This window comes from Perna viridis, chromosome 1, assembly GCF_037379345.1.
Source record: "Perna viridis isolate PV_CMFRI_1.1 ecotype Kerala chromosome 1, ASM3737934v1, whole genome shotgun sequence".
NCBI lineage: Eukaryota > Metazoa > Mollusca > Bivalvia > Mytilida > Mytilidae > Perna > Perna viridis.
Window position 1 is genome coordinate 50,152,355 of NC_142445.1, and position 22,997 is coordinate 50,175,351.

Below are 22,997 nucleotides of genomic sequence, written 5' to 3' on the forward strand. Positions count from 1 at the left end.
AATCAAAAGATTTGTTACAGTAACTGTACAATTAATTCTTTGTCGCTTCCGTGCCAAATTACTTAAGCCTGAGAATTTAGTGGCGCTCAACCATGTGTGTCCAAGTTTGGAATTTAGACATCTGTTTAACTCGTAGGTCAACTCAAATTATATTCATTTTTCGTTTAATGTATATCTTTTTTTTTTTGTTTTTGTTTTTAATACTATTGATGATATGTGTCCAGTTTATTTTTTGCTTGAAGGTCATGACTTTAACTTGGCAAATAAGAGAGTTAACGTGAATGTTCATATATGGAATTCTTACGATAATTGATTTTGAAAATCGACCAAACTGAAATTCTCTTGCTTAATATGTCACAATTACTCAAAATAGAAATGAATCCTCAAGTATCATGAAGTTTGTTTCATTTCGTTACATTTTTCCATTATTGAAATATTAGAAATAAAATCAAATTGTGCACAAAACTTTACCGAGTGAAATTGGAAAAGAAACACGATATTTTCAATGAGACAAAATATCATTTTTCGAAATTGGGAAATGTGTTTCATTTGTGTGAAAACTAGTATTCAAAATAAGATATTGGCTCTCCAATTGAAAATTACAAGCCAATTTCCTTATTTGAAAAGAAACAATAACAAAACTTCATCTATAATGTGATTTTAAGATGAGCTCTATTAGGGTCATCCTACAGCAGCTTTTTTAATACACTGATACGTGTCTCGGGTATGCCTTAAGGTCGTCCGATGTCAGATCCTAAGTAGGACATATCCAAGGAAACCTTCGTTGAGGCCAACGTTCCGTGCTCTGCACTTTCATAAAATACATTTTCATATGTGCATATGACATATACATTGGTACACAGCTTCATTTCGGTTTAAAATTATTTATTAACATCAATATAAATATAACATACTAGGTTACTGTGGAATAAAATTTCAACAATTTACTATCATGTAAATGATAAAGTGGTCATATCTAATGAAGTATGAATATTTTTGTAATGGCCTGCTTTAAAAAAAAACGGACATGATTTTAACATTCTTGACCACTCTTACGATGACATTTAATAACTTATGAATAATTCAATTTTCCATTTATCTGAAGTATATAATCCTACATAATACTCCACCAGCTCCCCGTATAATTCACGTTTTTCGAAAACTTGCAGTAGTAACATGAGCTTACCTTCTTATACAAAAGGCCACGTGATTTTTTTTTTCGCTTCCTTGGTTTTATATAGTCGCCATCTTGAAATATAGTCAATTAGTAGCAGTTTTCTCCCTCTGTAGTCTTTCATACATTGTTAGACCACAGCGATGGGTGTTCCTATAAAAGCATATAGTTCTTGCCTTGTTATGCATTGTTAATTCACAATGACGTTTGTTTCTATAAAAATATAGGGTTATTGCCCTGTCGGTGCATTTGTTTCACCCTGGCCCTCTGTGTTTCATATAATTTCAACACTGGTTTGCATTGAGTCAGATGATACCGAATATTGTTTTGTGGACAATAACTGATTGGTGTTGCCAGATTTTTGTACACAAGACTTATTTTTCTTGATTTTGTTTCAACTGATATCAATTTTTAGAAATTATTACATAAATCTAAATTCTCTTAAAAGATAAGAATCATTTCATGCAATTTTAAATTGGCTTGAATTGTATGATTTTAAAGGTTGTTAAAAGTTTATTTTTAGTAGAACTCAGGTTAAAAATAACAATTTAGTCGTTTATAATACATGTCCATGTTAAATTCAAAATTTAAAAAAATGCTGAACAAATTTATTCTTGCAATGCATTCAACAAATCTAGAAAATACTATTGATACAAAAGCAGTGCAAAGGCAAAATCAGAGCGGAGAAAAGCAAAAGCGACATAACAATGCAAAGCAGTGTGGAGAAGAGCAAAAGCGTCATAAAAGTGCAAAGCAGTGTGGAGAAGAGCAAAAGCGTCATAAAAGTTCAAAGCAGTGTGGAGAAGAGCAAACATGATCGTAAAGAGCAAAAGCAAAATAGTGTAAATCGGAGTGGCGACAAAACCAGTACAAAAGCAGAACGGAGAGATATTTCATTGACTTGTAAGCCATATGTCATTATACGTGCGTTGTATAAATTGCATGTAGGTAGGAATTTATTATTTTACTAACTGTTTTACATTTAGTCTATGGGAGAAAATTCTGATTTAAGGGTATCCCATTTTTAGCTTAATAAATAGAATTTGTAGGGTAACAGGAAACACGCATCTGCAAAATCACAGCGGAGAAGACAAGAATGACAAATCCGTGCCAAAAACGGAGTAGAGAACGGCAAAGGCGACAAAAACTGCAAAAGTAGAGTGGAAAATTGCAAAAGCGACGAATTTTGCAGTGCATTTAAACTATTTTCAGAATGATAAAATCTTTATTCACCATTCTTGATTTCACTAATACTTCTAAGATGCAATAAATGTATGCAGCAAAAAAGTTACGCAAAATTATATGATGCATTACTTTCCTAAAGGGCGTGTGTGTCGCATTCTCACATCCATAAATATTATAAAGTTATAAGCACGGTCGAATTCAACTGTATTGTATTAATGGAAGATAGTTAGGCTTATAAGAATATCAGTTATAAAAACTTTTGCAGTAACGACTGACGTTAGCCTATCATACACTTCAATAAAAATATCGGTTATAAAAATTTTTGCAGTAACGACTGACGTTAGCCTATCATACATTTCAATAAGAATATCAGTTATAAAAATTTTTGCAGTAACGACTGACGTTAGCTTATCATACACTTCAAAATATTTGTTGATTTGAAGCGCCTGCTTTTGACCCGACGTCATGTACATGTAGTCAATGGTCACCAAAGACCTCTCCAAGATACCAAAACTAACAATGAACGAAGTACCTATTTCCCTTGCCACAATTAACGAAGTACCTATTTCCCTTGCCTGCGCATTTTTGTGTTCTTATATTATCAAATAAATGTATGAGCATAAACAAAAATATGTTTTGACTCATCTTTTGAGAAAACAAAGAACTGCATTATAAATAAAGCAAAGTATGAAAATTTTCCAGAACGCTTAAGCTTATAATTGTATTAAAAAATTCAGGAAACTTTCAAACAAAAATATCGAAATAGGAATTCAAATCCAGCACCGAAATAATAAATACATTGACATCCTTATTTATTTTTTCCTAAATACACGGATAGATGATTTGACGGTATTCTTAGAAACTGTTGTTCCTTCATTTTGATTTTGTCATTTCAAACATTAGCTGTTGTTTAATTTTCGCAATATAATTCTAGAAATCGAAATGCTCAAGGACTTATTTTGTGTTATTTTAATGAATGAAGAAACATTTGTCATTTTAAAGGAAAAATTCGATCTTGATAACAGCAAGATAAGAGCGGAATTTTCAAAATAAATCAGTTTTCAGTATAAGAATCCATGATTTTGTTATCGAACACATTATAATGCAATGTTTTAGAAGATTTAGTACTGTAAATACTGACATACGCTGACGACGGACTCGACATTCTACTGTCAGAACATTGACGTTACATTTATTTTATTTAAAGAGTTTCTTAAATGTCGTCAATAAACATATTTTCAAAATCTGCTGAATTTGAAGTGGCATCATACACAAGTATACCAAACAAGCAACTCGTAGCCATACAAATGTATGGCCTTCGGTGTCGCCAAAAAAAGTTGCAAAGTCCAATAACTCCTGTAAAACTTGTCGAATCAAAAAAGGCACCGCAATGAACAAATACAAATGGTGCCTATCAATCCTATAATCGGACGGGCGCACGGTCGAACCGACACTGGTATTTCCATGCCCCCTTCCGCGTAGCGGTGGGGGCAATAGTTGAGCTAATCTAATTCATTGACACTTACGTATGATTTACAGTAGATTAAATGCTATATTATGATGGGATTACTGCACCATATGGTTGCCATACCTGTACGAAGGCGTGGTTTTACCTGATCAGCCATCAATATGAAATACATTATTGATTATATGTATATTTATTTATCATAATTATTGTTACTCTATAAATAATTTATTGCTTTGAATTCAATGATTAAGGTGAAACCTATAATTGTAATATTTACACTTCTACTATAAGTTCTAAGAATTAAAAATTTATGAATAAATATCAAGATAGATCGAGTTTCCGGACTGTCAACACCTGTCAATATTTGTGAAACAACAGGTTCCCATCTAAGAAATTTAAATACATTTTAACAATTTTATTGATAAATATCATTCATTTAAAATTGTAGTCCACTATATTCACTTCTAAATGACTTCTGCTTTTCGCAGAAAACCCAACTGTGTTTGTATGCTGAAAAATTGGTAAGTCATTAATATGTTTGAGACATAATACTAAAGAGAAAAGGTATTAAAATAAAATAAAAGTTTTCAGTCCGTAATTTTCCAATTGTCGAGTTGGAGTGGAAAATAAAAGGAATCCACCGCCTAAGTTGCACGTCAAACAATCCTTTCATTTTATTTTATTTTATTTTATTTTTTGATTAATCAACAAAAGTGGTTGCCAAATACAGTTCAAATAATATTTTGTAATTAAAACTATTTGAGGTGTTACATTTGGTGTTTACAGTATCAAAAATTGACTGCTGCAGTAAAAACTATTTTATTTCCATGTTTTGTATGTCGCTTAACGCACTGGCCTCTATAACATTACAGCAGTTTGGTATAATTTTTAAAAACTATTTTATTTTATATTCTTCAGGAAACAAGTAAAGACATCATTTGTCATCATCGTCAACATTTGCAACACTCAAGTCAAATTATGTTTTACATCTTTAGTGGTTCGGTTATCGATCTTGCTACAAACTGTGTATAACATTGGAGAATAATATAAAATGGGAAAATCGATCATCTTATGTTGATGATGTTGCGAAACAATAACATTGGAAAGTCGATACTTGACGCATTATAAAGTAACCTTAAGCTGTTTGTAACCATTATTTATATATATATATGTGACCGTTAGTACCAGACCTGATATACGGCAGATTAACATTTTTTTGGAAACATTATCGATGATTCTTTATCCAGAAATACTAAACATATTCACCTTGTCCCGCCTCTTCTTGAAAATTCATAAAAAATCGATAGACGATCGTACATATCTGCATTGAAGAAGACTACCGCATAGATTGCCAAGCGAGAAACAACGACGGTCGAGGGAAGCTGGTATTCCAATCTGTTGATTGCCTCCCTCCGACTAAGCCGTGTGATAACATGTGGATGTAACAGATTACGCGTGTGCAAGAAAGTGCAGGCAGACGATAATTTAGCTACAACTTAAGGCTATGGATCTTTATAGGAATAGGAACACCTGTAGTCCGGAATTTCATTGGAAAACAGCACAATGATTATAGATGAATCTGAATATGAATTTCAATTTAAACTGGATAACAATATTGAAAAATATGGACGTATTATTATAAATACTGCGACAAACAGACGATGCAGTTGGAGAGAATCGTGAAATAAACGGGTGTCGTATAAGAGGTTATAACGGTAAGGTGCTTAAATATGTTTTACTTCCAATGAAAAATAATCCAAAATTTCCTTTCCTACACTCCAGTAATTGACAAGTGGGATCTTTGGTCCTAGCTTGTTGTTGCTACTGTTTTCCAAAATTGTTTGTCAGTCGGAATTTGAGGAGTCTGCGAGCGAGGACATGGCATCTGTTGCCGCCTGGTTGCCGTTTGCTCGGGCATCTGCCATAGGCTGGGTTCCCGTGGCACAGAACCCACTTCCACAACCTATTGTACAATCGGGGCAACCCACTTCTACAAATTTGAAACGAGGAGATGATAGAATTACAATTAATGTCAGTGGTACTAAATTTGAAACATGGAGAACCACATTAGAAAAATATCCTGAAACTCTGCTTGGGTCAAACGAGAAAGAATTTTTCTATGACGATGAAAACAAGGACTACTTTTTCGACAGAGACCCTGAGTTGTTTCGACATATTTTAAATTATTATAGAACTGGAAAATTACATTATCCTAAACATGAATGTATATCATCATACGACGAAGAACTTGCGTTTTTCGGTATTATGCCCGATCTTATACGAGACTGTTGTTATGAGGATTACAGGGATAGAAAAAGGGAAAATCAAGAAAGATTATTGGACGATAAAGGTTCTGAAAATGGTGAATTGGACCCAGCCTCAAACCTCAGGGAGAGAATGTGGCGAGCGTTTGAAAATCCCCATATTGGTACTGCAGCTTTAGTATTTTATTATGTAACTGGGTTTTTCATTGCTGTATCAGTTCTAGCTAATGTTGTAGAAACAATCCCTTGTGGTCGTATTCCCGGGACAGACAAGTTTCCGTCTTGTGGAGAACGATACGAATTTGCATTCTTTTGCTTAGATACCGCTTGTGTGATGATTTTCACTGCAGAATATCTCCTCCGTTTTTATGCAGCCCCAGACAGATGCTTATTTGTACGAAGTGTAATGAGCGTTATTGATGTAGTAGCTATTCTTCCATACTATATAGGTCTAGGTATCACGGACAATGATGACGTCAGTGGAGCGTTCGTCACGCTCCGAGTTTTCCGAGTATTCCGTATCTTCAAATTTTCACGACATTCGCAAGGATTACGTATATTGGGATACACGTTAAAAAGCTGTGCCAGTGAATTAGGATTTTTACTATTCTCATTGACAATGGCTATTATAATTTTTGCCACAGTGATGTTTTATGCAGAGAAGAACGTTCCGAGCACGAAGTTTACCAGTATCCCTTCTGCATTCTGGTATACAATAGTTACCATGACAACACTTGGGTAAGTTAATTCAATAATGATAATTAGAGTTGCATATTTCACGCTATATAACAGTGACTATCACGTACCAGATCACTACCATCATTTCTCTGTTAGTAATTATTTGTTTCGTCAACGAATGATTTGTGTGTTTTCTATGCCTAAACCCTTTCGTCTGATTGTGTATCTCGAATCAGCAGTCATGTTGTTCTTGTTGAACAATATAAAACACGTGTATCAATTATTTTAAATCACTATGGAATATTTTCATCAGTGCATTATAGTGCTTTGTCGAATGAAATACCGGTACTTCTAAGCAGTCCGTGCCAGTCGATATTTCGACTTATGGCTTTACTATACAATTTTGTACACTCAAAGGTTAAAAACCTTTTTATAATGGTTAATATATAAAATTACATGTTTTACAGAAATTTCATTCATTATTTATAATATTGACACATTACCAATATAGCTATGAAACATGTCATATTGATCGAAAAACGACACTTTACTTTTTTAAAACATAAAAACAAGAAGTCTTGAAATCTCTAATGTTTACAAAATAATTTTAGTCATCGATTTTCCGATAAAAGGGACAACAAATCTAAATAAAAATGTTTCGTTTTCAATATTTTATGAATGTTCCCTGAAATTCGATAATTAAATGGTTTGAAATAGCTCAATAGCAAACAGCTAAGATTCATTTCTAGTTCGTATTGTTTAAATGAATTTAACTTTTGCCTTTGTATAGAAATTCCATATTAACTAAAAGAAAATACCTGATGTAAAACTTGATTGTATCCACTACACCAGTTTCATTGCGTAAAAGACATAAATCGAATTAATTATTATGTACAATATTCAACTACCAATACACAAACAGTAATGATAAATATGTTGTAATAATAAAGGAATGATGAGGCATTAATTGCACAATAGCAGCTGTTTTTGGTGATTAGTTGCATCATGCCCCATTGTTATTTTTATGTAGATCGATATACGCTAATGATATTTATTGGGTTTTATAGATTCTTTCTCAGTGCGATTTTGTACATTTTAATTGCTAGTTGTTGATCAATCTTACAAAGTCATTCTAAAGTTTTTCATGCGTTTTCGATTCAGGAAGTTTACTGTCTACACATGGGAGATGTCATAGTAAGGATATTTGTAAATTCCGGAATGATTTCTATGGACTTCGCCTCTATTATTATATCATTTCAGTGCTAATTATTCACATTAATAAATCTTAATTATTTAAAGGAGTTTAATAGAACTGGAAAACAACATTAACGTGTCAATTAACACCTTATGTATAGTAGAACAATGTAATGTAACATAACGACACATGTTCTTGGGAAAAAATCGGTATATTTTGCCTGCTGTATAAAAAGCATAAATTTGCTGGATTTCGGTCCCCTAAGATCGTTCCTAAAGATAATTAAAACATTGACAACTTCTTTATTATTTTTAAACACCCCACTGTATGGCATGTCATCTATGTAAGAGTAAATGTGATGTATCAATGTTTTACCTTTTGTTCAATTAGATCGGAAAATGACTCTATTTCTAGAGCTGCATACCTGCTTGGTACTTAAAATATCTGAAATTAAGTGTTCAATTGTGACGCGGAATGATCCTAAAATAAAACTAGAATCAATTAAATCTATGAAAAAAGGAAGTTCATTGCAGGCTTTTTTAATTCACTACATGTTGCTTCTGATTGATAGACCATTAATCATGACCGAAGTCAGAGATACTTTTCAATTGATTGATAATCAATTGGTGTAATTTTCATCATTGTGGAGGTTCCATGATAAGTTCTGATTCCATTAGAACATTTTCAATGCTATCAGACATTGCCAGCTCTGTGGAACTCCACTGTGATCTAGTAATTAATTTTTCACTTCATTACTTGTCCACCATTTTGATCTATACATGTATTTTCGCTTCGTTGAATAATTCAAGTAATTACCGGCTATTTTATAATCGAAGATCACGATTCATTAAAGCTGACACACTTTAGGAGGCGAAAATAATCATTTGCCAATTTTTCACTTTTTAAATAACATATCGGCGGATATCCGTGGAAATGCCAATAATTCTTTGATAAAAGACGTTTTTGGAATCGTTGTTGAGATGGCATCGCTGGTGACTTTTTCATAGACGAAGTCAAACTACAGAATCTATATGGATAGAAATGAGGGGGCTTCAGCTCTTCAGACATGATTAACTCTAAAGTTCCTAGACAAAAGCCTTATATAAAACAGAGATTGGAGTAGTCCTCGACTTCATCATAAAACCGACATCAGATTGAGTAGTTCTGTGGCTATTCGTTCTTTTATGACATCTGTGATTATTCACATAAGCAATCAATGTGTGGTTTTGTCCTGCTCGGAGAAGTATCTTAATGATAACATACGAATCAATCTGACAATCTGAAATCTATGAATTGAATGTATAAAGATTCTTAGTAAAGAATGTGGTTTTTACGCACTTAGCGCTTTCTAAAAACCAAACTTTTTTTTACAAATGATTCTTCGTATTAAACTATTATAAGGGCGATGACCTCCTCGCAGCATCGATCTTCTTCGGTGTATTAAACGACGTTATTGGCACATGAAAAAAATTATTAATTAAATTTATATTGTCGCTGGATGTTGCATGCGCAAAGTTTATGATTTTTTTTTTGGCGAATGTTACATTTAAGGTAGCCATTTTTTTCTTGTCATTGTCATTTTCAACCAATATCAGAGCCTATCTACCATTTTATGTTATGAGTAAAAATGTTTGCTTATTAAGACAACATAAACAAAGTATAGGTCTAGAATTAAAAGTGACAAAAACTGAGTGAAAGCTGAGGCGAAGCGATGTGAAAAATACGTTCGAGGTAGAATTTGTAAAAATTAGATGGATTAAATACAGGAAAAAAATCAAAATTTAAGTGTATGTATGCCCGATACGCCTTATTTCCACATCTAATACCTATTCTTCTTTTAAATTTTCCATGCAATGAAATTTTGGGATCTAAACATATGCCACTAAAATTATTATAACTGATGATTTTAAATGGATTATTGCGAGTTATTACTGCAGCAAGTGTCGACTTTATTTATCTTTTATCTTTTGTGTAGGGAAAAAACAACGTCCATGGCTTGTACCTGTATGAACAATATGATAGATATTCTTTTGCATGTACTATTGAAATGTATTGATATCTCGGTGGGAACAGGAGTTTCCACTCATGTATGTCTTATTAATAACAATCAATAAGCCTTTTCAAACTAGGTGGAATGTACGTCTTGTAGAAAATGTCGAAGTATGCAGGTTTATAATTAGAGTGGCTTTCCCATCTAACTCGTTTTACGTTGAGTTTAAGACCGTTTTTATTACATTTCTGAAACATATGAGACCTGAGTGCAGTATTTGTCTGAAATCAAGCTTATGTTTTTTCTGGAATATAATTGTAGAATTTTTATAGATTACGAAACGAGACGGTGCCCAGGTGAACTTGAACTTTTAGGTATTAAGCTAACGAAAATGGATTGTCTAACAACTCTTCGAATGGATGCCTCAAATGAAGCATAGCGCTTAATTTCTCTTTATAAAAAAAACACAAATTGTTCAAGCGCACTTATACAATTTAATCCTGATACATATTTTACATGAACGGTATAATATCGGTGGAAGTGTAAGTGATTACCATAACACAAGGGAGATAATTCAGACAATCAGCTACCTTTACTCACACATTGCAAAACAATGTTCATCGCATGTTTTCTCAATTTCCTTTCTTTCCAAGTTAAAACACTCGAAATTCTTCTGATTTAACAACTTCGATAATACATGCACTGTTAAAGTATTTTAAAGATTTTTCCATTTCTTCAGACAAAGTATTGATCTTAGTAATTTACCTTCAGCAGAGATGAAGATGAAATTGCAGCTTCAAGCATGTCAAAGGAAATTACATCTTGATTCCATCTCATGGAATAATATCAGTCTTTGATGTTTCTGTTTAAGATTGCTCTCGATCAAATTAATTGCAGAAAAAAAATCCATGTAAACCATACGATCGTTCTTTATTTGTCAATGTACTACTATATTTATAATAGACCAATACGCTATTGAACACTGCTGTGTCAAGCTTGAAAAATTAATGTTGCTGATGTTAGTGATTTGGCATGGGTATCTCAGTTATCAGGATATCTCCGGCTCCCCGGAGATATTCCGTCTTTGGTTTGGAATTAGTTTGTGTATTGGAATGGAGTTAGAAGTAGTGAATCCGATAAAATGTAGCTGTATATGGCTCTTTTCAGAAAACTTTATCATGAATCGTATATCTCCCAACTGAATTGATTTGGTGTTGTAAGGAAATAACTGTTGTGATTTTTATCTTTGGTTTTAATCAACATCTGAACGACCTAGTAATTCTTTTTTTATGAATAGTAGTTGGTGATAAGGATGTGACTATATATGATTGACATTTATGAGTAGGTTTTCTTTTTGAACTATATTTTTACAAGACCATCGTGGACAAAACTTAGATTTTCAGAGGAAGTTAACTCTACCACTTCGATGTAAAATCTATCGTGGCCAACAATTAGTCAACAATCTGATCTCTAAACAATCGTTTTGATGTTCGAAACAGTTTTAATGGGTTGTCCAGTACTCGTATTCCTATTTCTTAAATTTGATTAAGCATAAATCATCGTAGCACTCGCGTAAACAACGTTTAAGTACTGTCTGCATGACATCAGAGTTATCTCAAGATTGGTCTTTAAATTGCTATCACTTTATTTTCCATATTGTCGATTGTGTTTTGACAGTTGCCTGTATACCCTCACAATATCATGTTTCAACATTTGTGACTTCCGCATTGGGATAATCTTGCTGGTATGAAACAATTGATATTATTTTCTAAAATGTCAATCCGCAGTAACCTCAAGAGACTAAGTGGGGAAACATTGAATTGCATCACTGCATATATGGTTTTCCGATATACCAGTTCAAACAAAGCGTTTTGAATCCTTTTAAAATTCATTGTGTAGGATTGGAATGAATGAAAAATTCTGTTTTCAAAATGTCATAGACCCAGCTTGCCTGGCCTATGCTATACATGTATGTATTTAATTTATTGGTTTTCTTTCCAAACAATCGAGCTTCATATACTTTTTACGTTTAACTTTGAAGTTAAGAGGAATGCATCTCCAGTTTAGAAATATATGACTAATAAAATTTTAAGTCAATGAACATTCTGACAAAAATGAAATCCTTTGGGGATGTTTCTAAACAAACTAGCTGATGATCCTCTAAAAATAACAGGATGTTCCTTCTGTTTGAATGCATCCAGGACAATAATGGTACTGATAACTGATCACAAGAAGTTTTTTGTTATATTAGGACCAATAGTTTGTCCTTGATTTTTACCGTGAAGTTGACCCATAAAATGTTTACAGATTTGCTCCCAGAAGATGAAATTTGAATTTTGTTTTTGAATTCACCGACAATTTTCAGAGACAAACAAACAAACAAAAATAACACAAAACAAACAAGTCAACAAATAAAAACTTCTATTAAAAACTTCAGACCAAGCAATGGATCAGTTGATATTTCTCCGTTGAAAGGCATTACTATTCAAAGCTTACATGCTTATAGAAACATTGATCGGAAATATGTTGACATTCATTGATGTTTTTTGTTTTTTTTTTCAAATACAAGAGCAAATAGTTGAGGTGCAATGCATGAACAGGCACTAGACGCTTAGATTGAATAAATATGTTACTTCTCATTATGAACATAGAAAGGTGTGACCTTTACTAAAACCTGAGCTACCCAGAGAAACATGTAAACATTGTGCGATATACATGTGGGTGGAATATCAATGACTCAGTACATGTATTATGACGGATGAAACCAAAGAACAAATCGGTCATTTTGAGTAAACATTTCTATGACACATTATGGACTCGATAGCCTTTCTAAACTGTTCGGTTATTGATAGAATTTGTTGACCATTTAATACTTCCTTGTATCACCATGGAGATCTAGAATTACATAAATGAACGAGGATCCATTACACTATGTAGCACTATGGCTTCTTGATATTCAGTTTTGGTTTACTTCCATCACTCAGTGGAAATGTGTGAGTTTTTGTTTTGTTTTGTTTTTGTTTTTGTTTTCTTTTTTTCTATTAATTTCCTTTTATACTTTGGAACGGTTAAATTTACTTTTTAAACATTTTTTTAAAGAAAAAAATAATTTAAGGCTAAAATGTCGTTCGAATGTACATTTCTTTGAAAAGGAGGAATTCTAGACGAAACATTTAGTATTGTGGCGTGTATGAGTTTGATATTGGTTGGTCACCTACTTTTGATAAACTTTCGTCGTTTGATGTAATTGATAAACTCTGAGATTAACTAAGTTGTATTCGTTATATATATTTTCTCTCAACGGCGTAAATCTACATTTAAGTAGCAGTCTTGTAAAAGTCAGGCAGGAGGGGATTCATGCATGTCAAAAACCTACCGAATTCATTTTTTTCTTGTTCAGAAACAATTAATGAACAAATAACCAGTTTTAGATTTTCATTTGGTCGTTGTGCTTTTGAGAAAAAATATATAGATTGTACGTAAAATTAAGCTTGAATCACTTTGATATGGACAGTGTCTGAATTTTATATGGACTGGTACTTGATTACGTTTCTTCGAAGAAAGCAAGCAATTTAATTGACAAAAAAAAAACATGTTCCGAAAGTTTTACTTCAAGCTATACCTCAATCTACCTTTTAAGATATGCACATACACGAAACAAGTGTCTTCGGTATAATTGTCCTACTTGATTATATTAAGCATTGATGTCCAGACATATGAATCAATATTTCCAGGAAGACATTCTGCTTACACTGTCGGTAACGTATTCTGGTATAAAGTAAGGTAGATAAACGTATTCCTGGATTGCCTTTTCATTTCCGTTCAATACAACTAATTAGAGATTTCTCTATGATTTGCCTTGTAAAGGAAGCTGCATTGATTCAGTGTTTAAACTTAGAGAATACGAGTAAAATGTTAATATAACGAATTAATCGGTCTCTATAGAAAACCAATTATACGAGTGTATGCAAGAAAATACTGCGCGAACGTGAAACTTCTACTGTGGAAATTAAAAAAGAATAACCAGGAAACTGTACATGTGTACTCTCTGTCGTTGAGGTCATATTTATTTAAAGCAAAATTTCCCAGTAAAAAGTTTGAAACTACCATTCCTGGCATTCAAGAATTTTTTACTAATTTCAACAAGTTGTATCATGTGTACCAATCATTTTCTGCAAGTCAAATTATAATTATATAAGGGCTTGTCTCAATTTTATGCCATAATGCAAAACATCTAACATCAGTTTATGCTTAATGAACCGCTAAGTGGTTAAGTAACAAAAGCAGAAAATGCTCCATCGTTGGATATTTCGCACAACTCGGTCAAAAAAACTGACAACAATCATTACAGTTTGATATCCAATTAACCCTTTTTCTAGTCTAAATTGGAAAATTAAGCGAAAATTAAAGCGTTAATCATTCTTGGATTATGAGGATCGCAGACAACGAGCTATCGACATTAATGACGTCTCACTACAGAACCAAAACAAAACAAAAAAGCCAGGTATGCGAGAAAAGAACCAACTAGTTAGAAGGTTACTTACAAAGTAAGATAACATGCTTTGTAAATAATCGCAATTTTAAGGATATTTTATGCCATGTGATGTAATGCTATGGTGTGTTGGGTGGGATTTTCTAGAATATAATGTGAATACAATGTTAAGCAAATTTGATTATGATTTTGGTTTTAGACGCCCTAGACTACACGGACGATGGAGTTTGCTCAATGTTAATATGAGTGTGTGTAATGTCCTTGAGTGCTCGTACGAGTCTTATACAGACGGGAGAAGAGTTCAGTACATAAATGTATAATATCCGGTTTTATGGAGTGAACCATAAGCTGAGTGAAGTTAATCTATAAATCCTTTACTCTAATTTAAGAATACTTGTATGTTTTGTGGTACCATGACTTGTTGGATTAGATGGGAATATCTTCAACACAGTACAGATATGATAAACAATAACCAATGCTGGAGTTTGCTCAGTGCTTGGATCATCTACTTGTTCATAATTATACGTCCCGATAATCATAACCAATTAACTGCGCTCATAATAGGCTATTGGAAAACGTGCGAAAACGTCATCACAGGATGCTCTTTATGATACCAATGAATAATGATCTATGATCTTATAGCTGCTAGATTAAAATTGAATCACAGAATGTATATACAGAATAATTTTTACGTTTCTGGTGTTGGTATTTTATAATTTATCAGTTAAAAAAGACTTATCGAGTATGTTAAAATGAGAAGTCGATTCAAACATATAAAGGGAGCCTTGGCATATTTTCACTCAAAAATCACGTGAAGCAAAATTCTTCTGAAAACCGGAAAAATTCTTCTGAAAATACCATGAATAAAATGTTAAATTTTACTCGAAGTCCATTCATACGAATTTCATGTGTACTAGTTTTGTGTTTATGTCTGCATCGTGAAATTATTGTTAAAATTTTCTGAGAGAATAAATTTGGGAAACAAAGAATAAATAATTATATCCCTAACAAGCCTTTTTTACATTTTTTTATACAAACGAAAACATTTAAAAATAAGTAATTTCGATGACTAGTTATATCGTTGTAAAGCAAACGAAAAACCCAGACCATATAGCACGTTTCCATCGTTAGCCTCATGTATTCATTTGTACAGGTTATTTTATTGCAGTAAAACAACCCAGTTTGTATACTTAGTGCGAGTATGCACGTGTAATCATGCTAATGACGTCAAAGACTACAAGAGCTCAAATCAGCTGTGAGCATTAATCATACACCTTGATTCGTTTTTAATTCGGACTTGTCCTATGATTGGCAGGTAGCACCAGTTTGTACGGTAGAGATGTTAGCTGAACATTGTCTATCTTAATGTTCTAGCCTAGCATCTCCTCTCCTGGTAGTCTTGATTAAGGTTTCGTAAGGAAATGTCTTTTTCTGGGAAATAAGACTTAAATTAATAGCTTGCAGTCTGTTCAGTGTATCATATCTAGAGAGAATAAATTTTCTTTCGAGAATTTAATGTCCGAAACCAAATATTTTCTTTCGGAAAAAGTATAAGAGTCCTTTGAACAAAGCATTGACATGTACATCTGTGTTGGAAAATGATAGTAATTCTCATAGTGTTAAATTTGCATACCAAGTGGTAATTGGTCTCCTATAAACCGATTTCCTGTCTGATTTGCGGTTTTCGATGTTACCTACGAGATTAAGTCCATAATAAGAAAAAGTTCTCAAGCTTATTTCTTATTTATATAATTTTCCCGGTGTTCGACTAGACTCAAGCAGTTGATTTATATTATTTCAACACAGATTGAACCTGACAATGATCACACAATGCGCGGGAACTTTGGCATGATCAAAGTAATAATTGTATTTTATCAAATAATAAAACATGTATATACACCTTAGACATAAAATGAATTATCGCAAGGGAAAAATCGATAATGGAAAATTTCTGGGACAGGAAACCCTAACAAATGACAAAGAAACGAGTGCCCAGGAATTCAAAAACAGTAAAATTATCTGAATTACGTGGGTATCTTGGTCTACTGGAATCGATTTTGATATTATTTGTACCGTGAGAAATTGGTTTGTTTCATTCTTGATTCTCGATTGATTCCCGAATCATTTATATCATACAAGTACATATATGTACATGCTTGGTCATACATTTAAGGTTGGACACAATTTTTGTTACTTTTTTGTTTTGTATTGTTTTTTCTTTGTTGTTTTGTTTTGTTATCCGTTTCGGGGGACTATTTTAGGCAATCATTTCTATTATATAGTTGTTTAATATATGTTCGAGGTAGAAACTGAAGTGATTTTGTTGCATTGAAGTTGGTGTGATGTAATTCAGTATTACTGCACGTGTATGGTATAGGGTTTATATAATTCAGTCTTGCTGCATATGTATGATATATGGTTTATTGCACTTCAGTCAATGTTTCTTACGAATACACAACAATGCGATAACTTTCATGAATATCTTAACGACCAGTACAGATTTTCTTAACACATGCAAAAGTAACCCATGTCCACCTTTTAGTGGTAACAAATACCATAGGTCGAGTAACCAATGACCTTTACTGTTAAACAGCTATGATAAGTTAATCCGATCGATTCGAATCGAATTCATAATGTTTGCGTTTATTGAATCTTTGGAGTCTGTTTATTATGATAACGTATTAAATATTTGAAGAAATATTGATATTTCTTCGATTTCAGTGAACACGTCCGTGTGATTTTACTATACTTTAAAATCTCCCCGGTCTTCGGCTACAATAACCTTCCATTTCAACTCGATAACTTGATTTACTTTATATAGTACGTTTAATGGTTCTCTTGTCCACTCCTGAAAACCAGCAGCTTGTGGTAAGATTATTTACAACGAGTTAACTTTTTAAGGCTTGGTATATGATATAATAAACATTGGAGTCTTTGATTTTCGTATAAACATAAAGCAAGTTCGATCCAATGTAAACAAATTGTTACACCTGATACTGAATAAATTTGTTATAAGTATTGATATCGTACCAGGTGACATTCTGACATGAAACCAAATATCCCAGGTCTAACATGACTTTTATGTTAAGTCAAATACTGAAAAAGACCCAGATGTTGCGACGAATTGTTAGTTTTATTGTGACGTCAGTTGAGAAAATATCAATATTATTTCTATCTTCTTCTGTCGATCTCAGAGGACATCCATTTTGTTCTACGAATTGCATTTACCATTACCTGTTATGTTTTACTGATATAGTAATCATCCTGTCCGTCAGTCCACCCGTCAGTAATTGCGATCTTTAAAAAAGGAGACAATTCTCTTCCATCTAATTATAGGCCAATATCCCTGATAAGTTGTGTTGGAAACGTGATGGAACGCATTGCTTATAAACATGTGTTTAACCATTTACAAAGAAATAAGCTGATTAATGAATATCAGTCTGGTTTTCTTCCACAATGTGCAACAGTTCATCAACTAATAGAAGTTTATAATTGTATTTTAAATTCTTTAGAAAATAAGGAGGCAAGTTGTTTTGTGTTTTGCGATTTTTCAAAAGCTTTTGATAAAGTATGGCATCATGGGTTATTACACGAAATGAAGTCATATGGTATATGTGGAAATTTATTGAATTGGTTTCAAAGTTATTTAGACAATAGAAAACAAAGGGTAGTAATCAAACAATCGTCTTCGCAACCTTACAACGTTACAGCTGGTGTGCCTCAAGGCTCAGTTTGAGGTTCCTCTGTTATTTATAATATATATCAATGATCTTGCTGAAAATCTTTTGTCCTTATGTAGACTATTTGCAGACGACACGTCTCTGAGCTACTCTGATCGTGACTTATCACACACAGAGACAGTGATTGGTCCAAAAAATGGCTCATGTCTTTTAATCCTGACAAAACGGAAATTATGTTGTTTTCTAATATTGAAACTCCCGAAATAAACTTTGTATTTAATAATAAAAACATACCAGTTACAGATATGCATAAACATTTAGGTGTAACATTTAGTAACGATGCAAAATGGAATAATCATGTTGAATGTATAATCAAAAATGTATCGAAACATTTAAATGTATTACGGAAACTTAAGTATAGTTTAGGAAGAAAGAATCTTGAATCACTATATCTTACTTTTATTCGACCGTTAGTTGAATATGCATGTGAAGTTTGGGACAATATGGGCGTGGGTTATTGCAATTAACTTGAACAATTGCAGCTAGAGGCTGCTCGAATAGTAACTGGACTTCCAATCTTTACTAGTGCACGAATCATTTATAGTGAAATCGGATGGGAAACTCTAGCAGAAAGACGTGAAAGAAGAAAACTACAGTTGTTCTATAGTATTCAACATAATAATGCTTCAGAATATTTATACAATTTGATCCCACCAACAATTCAGAGTACAACAGTTTACCCCTTACGTAATGGAAATGACTTGATACATCCTTTTTGTCGACTGTCTTTGACACAAGACTCGTTGTCACCATCAAATATACGGTTATGGAATAAACTCAATTTGTCTACTCGTAACATTGAATCTATAAGTAAATTTTAAAATGAATTAAAGAGGAGTAAATCAAATCCATCAAACAGAGTTCCTAAATATTTCGAGTTTGGAAATCGTAAATTAAACATTATTTTAATACAAATACGATGTTTGACCTCCTTTTTAAATTATGATCTCTCGAGAGTTTATTACATTATAACTGATCCATCCTGCCGATGTGGTGCTAGCATTGAAGATTCAAATAATTTTCCTTTGCATGTCCTCACTATTCTGATATTAGAAACAGACTCCTTATTAATATAAATTGGTTACCGGAAAATTGTCGAGTAAATTTAAGTACCTTAACGTGTGGTCACCCGGCTCTTACCGATGAGCGAAATACAATAATTTTTAGTCATGTATATAATTATATAAAAGGATCTAAGAGGTTCCATATTGTATAATCAGTATCATTGATACTGTAAGTATATTTATAACAACCACATGCATCATCACATCATCACAATATTTGCTAGTTATATCATGTCAATCTTATGTTTATATATTTATTGTATTGTTTTTGCATGCTTTCAATATGTTTTGTTACACACTGTATATGGGAGAAGACTTAATAAGTTTGTCTAACTTGTGTCTAATCCTTTTTGCATACTTACGCAAATAAAATATGTTTAAACTAAAAACCCGTCAGTAACAAATCATGTCCTGGCTGAAACTTTTTTGTCTTATAGTGTACTTTTCATATTTGGCATGAGGGTAGATCAGCTCAAGATGATGTGTCGGGTACCATAGTTAGTGACATTTGATCTTGAACGTTGAAATTAAGGTCAAATTAATTATTTTGCGTGACAGATTAGTGTCCGGTCTGTAACCATTGTGTCTTTTGTTTAAGGCTTTTGAAATTTGTCAGAGTATATCAGCTCATGACAATATACTATGGTTTGTGACTTTGATCTTGAACTTTGAGCTCAAGGTCAAATTAATGATTTTATGCAAGACTGATGTACAACACTTTTACCACATCGGGCTTATGGAGGTGGATTTTATATCAATGTTTTGCATTATTACATTGGCTTTGCTTTTAGGGATGGAGCTGTTAGTACAATGTAACCACGTTGATACTGGTGTTGATGTCTCGGCCATTTGAATATGTTATAGGTTCTTTGACACACGCTGTTCACATGCATTACGAGTCTTAACCGCATATGTCATTCCCACAATACGTTACTTCCGACAAAACATTGAACCATTCATGTTCCAGCGCATCTTAATATATAACAGGACGTTGCTGACGCTCTGTCCTTAATACCAATTACAGTGTTGTTTATTGTCTCTTTGCTTGTTTTCTTTGCTTTCATTTTATTTTTCGAGTTTTTAATATTTATAATTTAGTTCTAACTTTGTCCTTCCCAGTACACTGAACTGCACTTTTGGGTCATCTGCAGCAGAAAGGGAACTGATAGCCATATATGATGTAGTTCTTTGTAATTAAGTAGCACTCCAGATAAAAACCATACAAATTATGTAAAATGTGATACATCCCAAAAAAAGGCTGCATATTCTTATTTTTTGTATTAAGTTGCTTTGTAGGTCTATATGATGAATTGTATAGTTATTCATTCCAACCTGTCTGCTCTTAGGAGATAATCCACATGGAAAATCTAATGGTTTCTATCGAATTTTAGTGTCGTTTACAGAGTTACATCCCTTAGTTTTGAGTTCTACAGTACATTCTATATAATATTTAACTCAAATGAACAAGGGTTATATGAAAAGCCACATGTAACTTTCTGTTTACTATGAAATTTAAAACAAAATATAAAAAGTTTAGTATTGATTGATTGATTGTTGGGGTTTAATGCCCGAGCAGCAATATTTCAGCTATATTCAGGCGCTGAACATGAAATGGATGATAAAATGAACATGAAATGATGATGATGATGATGATGATGAAATGAAAAAAGGAATGGGACACAAGGATAGTAGGGTCGACAGATATTGATTGCACTAGAAAAAGGGAGGGATGGGTAGGGTTGGGCAATTTAGCCTCCTGTGGCGGAGCGCAAAGGTTTCTACTCCTATCGAATACCACAGCAGGGATCTTTAACGTGCGAGGAACGTGGCATCTTTCCCAACAGGGTGGACCACTATGGTTTGCGATGGTTTTCCGTATTATAGCCTGACAACCCCAACATGTTACACGCCAGGGGTACCCTATTCCACCACCTCGGGCACACAACCCAGTTGGTCTGTGGACAGAGCGCCCTAGCCCCCGGCCAGGAATCTGAGCGCTATTTAGTCGCCTTTTACGACAAGCTTAGCGTTGCTGCGGGCCTGTTCTTTTGACACCCGGACCCTCACGGGGCCAAAAGTTTAATAGATATGAAGGCTTTCCCACCATGAATCACCTTTTGCAAGAGTCTTAGTTGGAGTGCTACTTAAAATGCGAGTCAAAATTAGGTTTAAAGAAAATTTAATTTCTTTTGTAGATTTGATTGTTTTTCTCGGGATAAAAAAGTAAGTTTGTTGAATTACCTTTTTTTTTTTTTTTTTTTTTAGAATTATTAGCCCCAATTAAGTTATTCATTGAATATTTTCAACTCCTTATTTTGTCCATATACTCTAAATAAAAGTCGTCCTGCACGATGTTTTATCTGCTTTCTAGGTCGCTTTACTTTCAAGTATTCAGATTTTCTAATAACTAACAGACAAAAACCAATAATGCGCTGACCCACATACGAGATTCCGCCGGTCAAAATCCTTCCAATCCATTACAGATATAGGGCGCAAATATTAACACTTAAAGCCTCTAACACAAACAATTCCATTTTGCTAAATATGGAGTTTTAGTACTTTTTTATGTGTTCGATTAATAATCGGAGACATAAAAGTAGATAAACTCTATTGTCTAATTAAGAACTGAGGGGTTGTGTTATTATAGAGTAAATGAAACAGTTGGTTAACCAATGGTTGTATAAAGTCGTCGTGCAGAACTCGCATTGTCCGGACACATGATATTTAGGATATGGTTCATAATGGATAATGTGTTTATACAAACCCTGATGTCTGTATCGTATAGGAAAACAATAATGTATCGACTTCAAATTAAGATAAGGCGAATGACGTCAGTTTTACTGTGACGTCGGCGTTATCGATTCCACTAATGCATTGTTGAGAGTCAAATTACTGAAAAGAATTCGTTTTTTCTTACTGAAGTCTACGAGTTTTTTTTTCTCCTTCCTCTTTTGAAGGATAGGTCTAACGATTGGAATATCACTTGTATAAATCGGATTTAAACTTAATGAAACAGACATGTACCTATATCTTTAGTACTGATTTTTTTCTTTTGGTGTCACACTCCTAAAATACAATTACTGATTTAAACGTTTAATGAGTATGAAATTGGTTATAAATCACGATAAAATTTTTAGCGAGTATCACGGTAGAGATTAACAAACTTAATTCATCCGCATTGTACTATTAACAATCACGTGAAGTCGTTGTATGTTTTGAACAAGTAAATTAAGTAAATTTTGCATTAATATAAAATGTAATGACATTTAGAAGAAGACGAAAAAAACTTTGATATGCTTTCCTTTCGAGCTGTTGCTTATCAAATGTGAACAAGAACATAATTTATGTAACGTGACAGAAAACACATGACGTCGACTTGACTATTAGGCCACGACGCGTTTAACAGACTTCCTTGTAGTAAATATGTTTATTCTCGAAAACTGAATTGGGTATAACAGAGAAAACAGAGATGTTAACATATTTTATCTAGATAAAATACAGATCAGAAGAAAAAATAATAACAAGAGCTAGGACCATAAAGAAATTGTTAAGTTCTGTTATAGAAGTTCACTGTTAATCAGCTTATGAAATTTTATCATATTTGACCGTGTATAGAATTTAAACCTAGTAAAATGAGGATTAATAAGGGTCATGATCCTGGTGTATACAATTATTTAACTTCATATAATACATTTCTTGGTGTTTATCGCCGAGTCCAGTACGTTTCGTTGTATTTATCCCAGTTCT

General features: G+C 33.1%; 1 protein-coding gene and 1 long non-coding RNA gene across 5 annotated transcripts in view; both read left to right on the top strand.

The window, feature by feature from the left end:
- The first annotated feature begins 5,705 nt into the window (after positions 1–5,705).
- LOC148629192 (potassium voltage-gated channel protein Shal-like) overlaps positions 5,706–22,997 on the top strand; it is a 44,099-nt gene continuing 26,807 nt past the window's right edge. For all 4 annotated transcript variants that reach the window (XM_088545854.1, XM_088545876.1, XM_088545865.1 and 1 more), the window contains exon 1: positions 5,706–6,829. In XM_088545854.1, the coding sequence (XP_088401980.1) occupies positions 5,706–6,829 (1,124 nt within the window). The remainder of the gene's footprint in view (positions 6,830–22,997) is intronic.
- On the top strand, positions 12,480–18,415 carry LOC148629193 (uncharacterized). Its single transcript, XR_015915295.1, has 2 exons — positions 12,480–12,947; positions 14,646–18,415. It is a non-coding gene; the product is annotated as an uncharacterized LOC148629193 (long non-coding RNA).